This window comes from Seriola lalandi, unplaced genomic scaffold (genome assembly GCF_002814215.2).
Source record: "Seriola lalandi dorsalis isolate HSWRI2012SDOR001 ecotype SW California unplaced genomic scaffold, Sedor1 jcf7180002054474, whole genome shotgun sequence".
Classification (NCBI taxonomy): Eukaryota; Metazoa; Chordata; class Actinopteri; order Carangiformes; family Carangidae; genus Seriola; species Seriola lalandi.
In genome coordinates, this window is record NW_019525027.1 from 1060644 (window position 1) to 1072360 (window position 11717).

Here is an 11717-nt window from a genome sequence, read left to right on the forward strand (position 1 = left end):
GGCCCACCACCACCACCACCACCACCGACCTTGACCTAGATTCAGTCCCAGTGCCAGAAATTTGCATTTCCCCTATTCTGTGCCGAGGAGAAATATAAATAGGCTGAGACATGATGATTCTTTCATTATGCCCTTGTGATTTTCTAAACTAACTGGAGCATTTGAAACCTTGAGAGTGTTGTGGTGAAACTACACCTGAGCAGAGCAAGGAAGTGAAAGTGTTTCTATGTTGTACGTTGACAGACCCTTCTTCAGTTACACTGACTGCCACCAGGGGGCATGTCACTCTGTCAAAACCATAGTGTATTGATCGAAGACATATATAAATCTGAAATACAGCTGTAGGCTCTTCTTCCTTCTCCTGAAAAGTCATTTTAGTGTTGTGTTTTTTTTTTTTAAGTAAATCATTTAAGAACACGTATGAAAGAGCATATAATATATATATAATATAATACATCACAGCAAACATAAAGCTTTCATTCATTTCAGTAATTTCTTGGTAATGCAGTTTCAGTGCAGATTGAATTTAAAAGTCTGCACTACTTTATCGACTCTGCAATGTTGACGCCACTTTGACAAAAATGAATGAAGATGAGTTTTTCTCAAGTTGTGAAAGTTATTCTGTCTGATATTTCATTTTCATGGCATTACGAAACAAAAGGTTCACAATGGCCGCCCAGAATGCAAGGAAAAAACCATACAGTATGAATTTGAAAATGGTAAACAAAAATGTAAAGTAAAATATAACTGAAATTCAGCTCAGTTTATGTGAAATAGTTATTATTAAAAATACAACTACAGAAACCTCATAATCTCATATAATTTCCATCATTTTGTTCACCTAACTGGAGGAATATGCTCTCTTGTTTATGTGTTTTTACAAGATTTTATCTGGTTTTCAAAGTGTTTGTCGTCAAAGCATTATTGATCACATAGTGTCAATAATTTACACATCCTTTATTTTTTTAAACAATGGTCAAAGTTCAGCTCTTTTTAAACACATCATCACTTGATCTCCACACAAAATCTCCTGAGTGTTGAGAACATTCATGAACTGGTTTATATTATCACTGCACTGTGATGAAAAACCTGTCAATAATCTACAGGTTGTTATGTGTCTCTGCTTCAAGAACTGCAGCACCCTTGCTTCTTCCACTGTGGTGATTAAAACTTGGAATACAAATCAACGTTTTAAGTATATTTCTGTGAGTTCCTGTGAGCTTCTCTGAGACCCTGTGAACTTTCTATTTCAGATGATCACATTTATGTTTCCCAGCAGATCATCACAAAAAAGAGGCATCGGGGGGTTTCATTATTTTCTTTCTTTGTTTTTTCAATTTCTACAGTAGTCCGAATTAAAGGTTTTCTGGAATTCAAAGAGGGAAACACCCAGAGGAAAACACCAAGGTAAAGAGAGTGGTGAAAGAAAAGGTGCGACGGGACAAAGGGTGAAAAGGCAAAGGGGAATTACCACACTGAGAAAGTAAACATATATAAATCAGTTGATACACCAAACTCTGTGATCCATTCATTTTTTATTGCAGACAAAGTCTCCACATTTTACCTTCCTCTGTGTAGTTTACAGACTGTGATGGCCCACACAGAAAGTGAGAGGAGAGAGACTGAAGTGATAATGAAACCAAATCGTAAAACCACACACTGCTGAACCATGACGGCACCAAGTGAGAGCTATAATTAGTCTGAATTGCTCCCCCGGAAGATAAGAAATATAAATAACTGGGCATAAACATGCTAAGTGTGAGAGCGTTTGATTAGGTTTTCATATACTGAGTCAATCAAAATCATCTTAGGCCACAGATCAGAGCTTTGTCTTGTAAAGTCCCTTTATAAAAAGCAATCAGTCAGTGTTCCACTTCAAAAACTGTGTGATCTGGTTTATTTTTCAGGTATAATAATAAAGCTGCCTCCATTTTTAGCCCCTAGCCCACATTTCTTGTGTAATTTATCCTATCTCTACAATGTGGCTTTGACTGGCAACTGGTAATTATTATTCAGTAATTTTATAGTTTTGTATTATTTGGTTTATAAAATGTCAGAAAATATTGAAAAAAATAACTTCCCCCAGAGCTTGCTTGTTTTGTAATATCAATATACTGTCATAGATGGCACTTTTCATTTTATCTTTTGCTTTAAATTTACCTTAGTAATTGAATTAGTTGATTAATCAACTAATCTTTTCAGCTTATACTCTGCCATAACAGATATTTGGCTCTATTTGACCTTTATTATTTCTCAATAAAGTACTGCAATTAATTTATATTTAAAGATACGTCTGAATAATGACACTCAGATAAAGGCTATAACAACAATAGGCCTACACTAACAACTGAATCCATTAAAAGGCCGCAAATACTGTGCCAATGCTTTCCAATATATTTAAGTTCAGCAAACCAGCAGGTGTAATTTATTGCAACGGATTTATATATGTTAATACTATGTTAATGAATAAGATAACGGGACTTTTGTGGGGGTTTTGCTGTGGGTACATATACAAACTAATAGTGGGGGCGGAGTTAGATGATAAACGTAGGGCCAGCTGAGGGGAAGCTGTGAGTGTGTGTACCAAGGTTTTCCTTCCGACATCTGTGTGTGCAGAGAGCAGTCTGATATCGCTGGGAGGGTAAGCTTTTTGTTGACTTTACGCACGAAAAAAATGTATCTTGTCGGTCTGTACGTGTCCATTTGGAAATACAGAACAACAGACACACAGAGGTGTTTGTGTAACCGAGTGAAAAGGGGATTTAAATGCGTCTATGTGGCTCTGGTAGTTGAGCTACTTCACCGCTGCCTGTGTGAATGTGGTCCTTTGTGTCCTCCATTACTCTGGTGACAGACCAATGCTCGGGGTAGCTAGGGAGAGGCAGCCGGCCACTCCACCGTACGTTCACCACTTAATACACGGATAATTAATGTTATGTACCCCCTCCCCAAGAAAACTACAGTTTTGTTTATATCGATTTGTTATGGTGTTAAGTTATAATAGCTGTATTTATCCTTCAGCATCGTCCGGCTTCAATTATCGAGAGCTAACGTTAACATATGCGATGATGCTAGCGGTGCTATTAGCTAAACTTAAAACACTTAACAACAACATACCTCGTCAAGTTGTTGATTTGAACACCTGGTGGGATACTTTACCAACAGCTTCCGATGCAAGAATAAGTCTTTACGACCAACCTACACACCTTTTTGTTTGTTTTACAAAATAAAACACTAAAATTGTCCGGTGTTAGTAACAGAATAACGTTACCACTTTAAGGAAGGCTGACGCTAACTGAGACAGAGCTTATGGGTAACAGACAACCGCACTGTGCTGATTAGTTTAATTTATATAAATAGTCTATAGTTTGTCAATTGACAGAAATGACCGTACATGGGTTTTTTTTTCATGGAAAAGAAAGTCAAATAAATGCCAGATCCTTTCTTTTTTATAATTGTAAATTAAATATAGTTGAGCTTTGACAAATAAGGAATTTGCAGGTGTCACCTTGTGCTCTGATGGGCATTTTTCTCAGTTGTCTTATGTTTTATAAGTAAAACAAATAATTGAGTAACTAACTGGCAGATTAATTGATAATGCCCTAAATTGGTTATTCTTTTTTCCCAACACACTAACAAGCCATATTTGCTCTTCATCATACAGTCTGACTTAATTAATAAAACAATAATTCCTCCCCATAGAAAATGTCATGCGGGCTGTGGAAAGAGACCCGGGCTGTGGCAGAGGACTACCTGTTCCTTTGCTGCACAAGCCCACAGCCAGCCCCTCCACCTCCCAGCGAATCAGCCGCTGCCATGAGAGGCATGGCCCAAGACATGGAGACGCAGCACCAGGCTCGCTTCCACACCCTTGCTCAAACCTTTGTAACGCAGTGTGGGCTGGACCCCTGCTCCAGCCTCAGGAAGGTGATGGAGGAGCTGGTGGGAGATGGACACTTGAACTGGGGGAGGGTTGTTTCCATTTTCACCTTTACTGGGGTGCTGGCCAGACTGCTGCTGGAGCAGAACCGTGTGAACCCGGGGCTGGACCCTGGGCAGGGACAGGGGCTCAGAAACTGCAGGGGACTGGCAGAGACCATAGCTGATTACCTGGGAGAAGAGAAGAAAGACTGGCTGCTGGAGAACGGTGGATGGGTAAGTTATAACAAGTCATCTCTGAAGCTGATTGAGTCACATAAAAACACCAGCTGTAGATAAGCAAGCATTACTTCGGGCAGTAAGACAGTTAAAAAAAAAAAAAAAAAAAACCAGTAAGACTTGAAAGAGAAAGGGATATTTTTTAGATTACATGGAAATCACCTGGACCGATGCAATCATGTTTGCTTCCTGCTTGGGTAAACATATTTAGATCTTTGGGTAAAATGTGGTTTAAAATATGGCCAGTGCATAGTTTAGATGCAGCCTTTTTTACTTTATTGTTGCCAGTGAGCATTCACAAGTCTCATGTGGCAGCTGTGATTATAGAAACTGCAGCGTAGCAGTAGACCAGATTCTGGGGAATGTGTGCTCCAACAAGACAGACCTCAACAGTGTAAATTCAGGGCCCTGATCAAACAATGCTGGGGTTTAGATTATCAGAATTTTGGGTAATGGTTAGACTAAAGCTTTGTTGTCGGGCAGTTTTGGACTGAAGGCTTGGTTAGCCACAGAAAATCAAAAGGACAAAGATAATTTAAAACCTGTTCAGTGGCTTATTTACTGGAAAAACTTGAGGGATAGTTATGATGGACTCTGGGTAGACTATAGTCAGAGGCCTCACCAAAATTAACATGCCTACATTGAATGTCTGCTTTTGTGAATGGGCTCGCCCTGGCCCTCTCCCAAACACCCACGTAAACACACACACACACACACACACACACACACACACACACACACACCCACACACACCCCTCCTTTCTTCAGATGGCAGCTGGTTTCAACAGACACATAACCAGCTCAGCCAGATGGACTTTGTAGTAACAGTCAAAGCTTCAGTGTATTGAATTTGGGATTAGCCATATTGAAAGTTAGTGTGGTATGACGAGAAAAACAAGCAGCTGTAAAGCAGCGAGAACACCTGGTGCTGAGAGCAGGTGCACTCACTGGTCGAATGTGTGGTTTCAGTCTGAAAACATGATGGAGAAAATACAGCTGCTGGAGGGGCAGAACAGCACCTGGCCACCCAGTTATTATGAATTTGAATAACTTCACCTGCAGTTTCTGAATAATCCCCATTTTTCTATACTAACAGGTTGGCACTTTGACAGTGTTCTTGTTTCTTTTTTACTTTGAAGAACTGCAGTGCTGTTAGAATATTTTAAAAATTGCAGATATCAGCAGCATCCTCGGAGTCCAAATATTTTTCCATGTGCTGTCAGAATGTGACACATTTTCCAAAATATATTGTATAATTGCCAACAGCCGTCAGCTAAGCCACTGTTAGATGGGAGACATTTTGGCAGCTAATACTTGCTCTTTTATTCTCATCTGCAGTATATGGTGAAAAACTGATAGCAGCAGATAAATATTCTCTATTTGCCAGTAAACAAAAAGTTTCATTCTCTGAACCTTTTTTCATTTTTCCTTGTAGGAGGGGTTCTGTAAGTTCTCCCACAGTGCCAGAGAGGTGAGCCAGGACTTGTCGATGAAGACAGCACTATTTGCTGCTGCTGGTGTGGGCCTCGCTGGACTCACCTTTCTCCTGGTGCGCTAGTTCATACTTCTGCATCCTAAACACATTCTCATCTATTTTCTCATTTCATTTGGCACAATTAAGTAGACATTTGAATTTCATCATCAATGCTGCAAAACAGGCTTAAATCTGTAGTGATTTCAGGGTTGTGATCTCAAGTCATCAACTGAATGTTTGCACATACTCAGAAACCCTCCTTCTACACCTTCTGACATTTTGTCACTTGCTCCTTAAGATTGTAAAAATGATCTCGATGCCTTCATAAGTTGGAGTATGAGACATCAGTTTGCATATTTTCTACAGGATAATTACAAAAGCACAGGTTTCTACACAGAATCAACTTGCTCTCAATGTTTGTATTTTCAGTTGTGCGGCTAAAAAAACTTTAAATTTCAATTTTCTGACATCTTTTTTGATTTTTAAAATTCTCAGCTGCCTTTCACGTGTTTACCTGATTTGTGTATGTGGTATAGAACCATTATAGTGTACAATGTATAAATTAATATATTATATTTATATGAAATGAAACTGTAAAGCAGTGGCCCTTTTCTAACTGATCCACAGCTAATTCAGTTGTTTCATTGTCAAAGTCTGTCCTACATTCATGTGAAATGTCTGATTTATATGGTCAACAGAGCTGATTGAAGGGCTTACGACCACACAGCGGTGCTATGAAATGTTGTGAAATGTTTCTCATATCAATCTACAAAACCAGGGACCAATCTGACTTTAAACATATTGCTGTTAGAACAAACCGTTGCTATGGCATTTCCACACCCCAGATCTCTTAAACATTATATTTTTACATTGTTTTGTTCTATTTATTTGTCACAGTCTTTGTAATAAAATAAATAATCAATTGTGGAGTTTGTGATTCTTGTGATTGAGTGCAGTGGAGTCTGTTTTGTTTTTCAGTGTGAATTACTGTACCACCATGATATAACCTCATATCTTCCCCTAAATGTCTAATGTGGCAGATCAGGAGTGTGTGGGGCAATATGAATTGTGAATGATTCTCCCTGCTTTCATGTGCAGACATATTGTCATAAATAAGATATGTTCTGCTGTCTGCTGCTCTGACCATTGCAATGCTTGAGTTACACAATAGGATGTATTCAAAAAATGTAACGCTAAAAGTAGCTTGTAACTGGCTGAGAAGGGAAACTCAAAGAATAAAGTGTGTGTCAGTCTTAACTTTAGGACTTCTAAGTTATTTAGTGGTTAAAAGTAAGTCCTAAGTCTGAGAAACATTTAAAGTAATCAAGAGATCTCCTAAGTCACCAAGACCCACTCACAATTAGTCAAATGATGCAGATAATATGCCAGTGTTTAGTTAAAAAAACACCTTCACATTTTGTTATGTTTCAGCCTTATACTAAAATAAAATATCCCTCATCAATCTACACTCAATACACTGTAATGACAAGGTGAATACAATTTTTTTTGCGTTATACAGTATTAAGTGTAGATTGGTGAGGGAAAAATGTTTTTTTTTATTTTAGCATAAGGCTGCAAGACAACAAAATGTGAAAAAATGTAAGGGGTCTGAACACTTTCTGTATGTGGATGATTCTGTAGCTCATCACTTTATTTCACACACTTTATACAAAGATTTTCCCTGTAAAGAGGCTCTACCTGACACTGTGCACACTTCCAAACAACTAGCTTAAAGGTACTTTATCAGTATGCTGAATGGAATAAAATATAAATGAATTCTCATTCATAGACAAAAAGCCCAAGTGATGGCCTTTCCGTTCAGCTGGAGAGCTAAAACTCATCATTTTCCCACAGTAGTAGTAGTTCCTACAAAGTCTAGTTTCAACACATACACACACTTACACACACAAGACTCTCCCAAGTCAATTATTTCTTAATCACAGTCATACCACATGTTTTTTGTGAAACAGAGAACCATTTCCTCTTCTGATGTGTTCTGTCTGTGTTTCCTGTTGATTCTGGTTTTAGTCTACCAGTGAAAACCTAACAGAGCATCACAAACAGCAGACAAATCTCTTGTTATTATCATCATCTGTTTATTTTATGGATTTCATGGTACGGAGATTACATGGATGGGGGCTCATGTGACTGCTTTAAAACTCAGTCTAGAGCAAGGGCCTAAATTGGCATATGGACGGTAGGGACATGGCCTAACCAATGTTTTGGGAGGACAGAATTGTCCCTACCAATATTTGAGTGAACTTGTTCACACTGTTTGTGGTGAAGTCATATTAGATGATTTCAATGTGCCCTCCCAGAGGATTCGTCTCCAAGAGAACTGATTTCGGCATGCTAGAATTTGATTGACTGAAAGGGGCTCTGTGAAGGCTTACGTCATGTGAGAATATCACAGTAGTACCTGGCGTCACTAGAAAAATATCAACTGATGTTATTTAATGTTATCTAGCAAGCTAACCCTGGCTTCTGTATTCTGTAGGCTAGCAGTCAGGTTGCTAGCAGGAGTAAACATGAAATGTTTTTTACCGGTGTGGAGTTTTTTCATGCTCTCCCTGTACCTGCGTGGGTTCTCTACAACTACTCCGGCTTCCTCCCACAGTCGAAACACATGCACATCAGGTTTATTGGTAACTGTGAGGCCTTGCTATAATATGACGTTTTTATAACATTTTATGCCTTACTATATTATGACATGCTTATGGCTTAGTACACTGTGATGTTTTTTTAGTATAATATGACATTTTTATGTAATTTTATACCTTACTATACTATGACATTTTATGCCTTAGTTTACATGATGTTTTTATGGCTTAGTATACTATGACGTTTTTGGACATTTTTATGCCCTGCTATTGTATGACTTCTTTATAACATTTTATGCCTTACTATACTATGACGTATTTTGTCATTTTTATGCCTTACTATACTATGACATGCTTATGGCTTAGTGTGCTGTGATGTTTTTTGATGTTTTTATGCCTAATTATACTATGAAATTTTTATGATATTTGATGCCTTACTATACTATGACATTTTATGACTTACTTTGCAAGATGTGTTTATGGCTTAATATACTATGACATTCTTAGACGTTTTTATGCCTTACTATAGTAAGACGTTTTTATGAAATTTTATGCCTTACTATATTATGACATGCTTATGGCTCAGTATACTGTGATGTTTTTTGTCGTTTTTATGCCTTATTATACTATGACATTTTTATGACATTTGATGCCTTACTATACTATGACGTTTTTATACCTTAGTATACGAGGACTTTCTTATGGCTTAGCATACTGTGACGTTTTTATGACATTTGATGCCTTACTATACTATGGTATTTTATGCCTTACTTTACATGATGTTTCTATGGCTTAGTATACTATGATGTTTTTAGATGTTTTTATGCCTTACTATACTAGGACATTTTATGCCTTACTTTACATGATGTTTTTATGGCTTAGTATACTAAGACGTTTTTAGACGTTTTTATGCCTTGCTATAGTATGACTTTTTTATGACATTTTATGCCTTACTATACTATGACGTATTTTGTCATTTTTATGCCTTACTATACTATGACATGCTTATGGCTTAGTGTGCTGTGATGTTTTTTGATGTTTTTATGCCTTATTATACTATGACATTTTTATGACATTTGATGTCTTACTGTACTATGACGTTTTTATACCTTAGTATACGAGGACTTTCTTATGGCTTAGCATACTGTGATGTTTTTATGACATTTGATGCCTTACTTTACCTGATGTTTCTTTGGCTTAGTATACTATGGCGTTTTTAGATGTTTTTATGCCTTGCTATAGCATGACTTTTTTATGACATTTTATGCCTTATTATACTATTAAATGCTTATGGCTTAGTATGCTGTGATGTTTTTTGATGTTTTTATGCCTAATTATACTATGACATTTTTATGATATTTGATGCCTTACTAGACTATGACATTTTATGCCTTACTTTACATGATGTTTCTTTGGCTTAGTATACTATGACGTTTTTAGATGTTTTTATGCCTTACTATACTATGACATTTTATGCCTTACTTTACATGATGTGTTTATGGCTTAATATACTATGAAATTCTTAGACGTTTTTATGCCTTGCTATAGTAAGACGTTTTTATGAAATTTTATGACTTACTATACTTGGGACGTTTTTTAATGTTTTTATGCCTTACTATACTAGGACATTTGATGCCTTACTTTACATGATGTTTATTTGGCTTAGTATACTATGACGTTTTTAGATGTTTTTATGCCTTGCTATACTATGACATTTTATGCCTTACTTTACATGATGTTTTTATGGCTTAGTATACTATGACGTTTTTAGACGTTTTTATGCCCTGCTATTGTATGACTTCTTTATAACATTTTATGGCTTACTATACTATGACGTATTTTGTCATTTTTATGCCTTACTATACTATTAAATGCTTATGGCTTAGTATGCTGTCATGTTTTTTTATGTTTTTATGCCTAATTATACTATGACATTTTTATGATATTTGATGCCTTACTATACTATGACATTTTATGACTTACTTTGCAAGATGTGTTTATGGCTTAATATACTATGACATTCTTAGACGTTTTTATGCCTTACTATAGTATGACGTTTTTATGAAATTTTATGCCTTACTATGCTTGGGACATTTTTTAATGTTTTTATGCCTTACTATACTAGGACATTTTTATGACATTTGATGTCTTACTATACTATGACGTTTTTATACCTTAGTATACGAGGACTTTCTTATGGCTTAGCATACTGTGACGTTTTTATGACATTTGATGCCTTACTATACTATGGTATTTTATGCCTTACTTTACATGATGTTTTTATGGCTTAGTATACTATGACGTTTCTAGACGTTTTTATGCCTTGCTATTGTATGACTTCTTTATAACATTTTATGCCTTACTATACTATGACATATTTTGTCATTTTTATGCCTTACTATACTATTAAATGCTTATGGCTTAGTATGCTGTGATGTTTTTTGATGTTTTTATGCCTAATTATACTATGACATTTTTATGATATTTGATGCCTTACTATACTATGACATTTTATGCCTTACTTTACATGATGTGTTTATGGCTTAATATACTATGAAATTCTTAGACGTATTTATGCCTTGCTATAGTAAGACGTTTTTATGAAATTTTATGACTTACTATACTTGGGACGTTTTTTAATGTTTTTATGCCTTACTATACTAGGACATTTTATGCCTTACTTTACATGATGTGTTTATGGCTTAATATATTATGAAATTCTTAGACGTATTTATGCCTTGCTATAGTAAGACGTTTTTATGAAATTTTATGACTTACTATACTTGGGACGTTTTTTAATGTTTTTATGCCTTACTATACTAGGACATTTTATGCCTTACTTTAGATGATGTTTTTATGGCTTAGTATACTATGACGATTTTAGACGTTTTTATGCCTTGCTATAGTATGACTTTTTTATGACATTTTATGCCTTACTATACTATGATGTATTTTGTCATTTTTATGCCTTACTATACTATGACATGCTTATGGCTTAGTGTGCTGTGATGTTTTTTGATGTTTTTATGCCTTATTATACTATGACGTTTTTATGACATTTGATGCCTTACTTTACCTGATGTTTCTATGGCTTAGTATACTATGATGTTTTTAGACGTTTTTATGCCTTGCTATAGTATGACTTTTTTATGACATTTTATGCCTTACTATACTATGACATATTTTGTCATTTTTATGCCTTACTATACTATGACATGCTTATGGCTTAGTGTGCTGTGATGTTTTTTGATGTTTTTATGCCTTATTATACTGTGACATTTTTATGACATTTGATGTCTTACTATACTATGACGTATTTTGTCATTTTTATGCCTTACTATACTATTAAATGCTTATGGCTTAGTATGCTGTGATGTTTTTTGATGTTTTTATGCCTAATTATACTATGACGTTTTTAGACGTTTTTATGCCTTGCTATAGCATGACTTTATATGACATTTTATGCCTTACTATACTATGACGTA

At 35.9% G+C, this 11717-nt stretch overlaps 1 protein-coding gene across 1 annotated transcript; it reads left to right on the plus strand.

Annotated features, from left to right (window-relative positions):
• Positions 1-2563: 2563 nt before the first annotated feature.
• Positions 2564-6556, plus strand: bcl2l10 (BCL2 like 10). Its single transcript, XM_023411918.2, has 3 exons — positions 2564-2641; positions 3703-4155; positions 5594-6556. The coding sequence occupies exons 2-3, from the start codon at positions 3706-3708 to the stop codon at positions 5714-5716; spliced, it is 573 nt and encodes a 190-aa protein (XP_023267686.1). The 5' UTR covers positions 2564-2641; positions 3703-3705; the 3' UTR covers positions 5717-6556.
• Positions 6557-11717: the final 5161 nt, after the last annotated feature.

What these genes read in the sequence shown, in the direction of transcription:
- bcl2l10 (XM_023411918.2), top strand. Translation starts at nt 3,706, where the DNA reads ATGTCATGCGGGCTGTGGAAAGAGACCCGGGCTGTGGCAGAGGACTAC. An exon ending in TGCTGGAGAACGGTGGATGG is followed by an intron (nt 4,156 to 5,593) that starts GTAAGTTATAAC and finishes TTTTCCTTGTAG; the next exon opens with GAGGGGTTCTGTAAGTTCTC.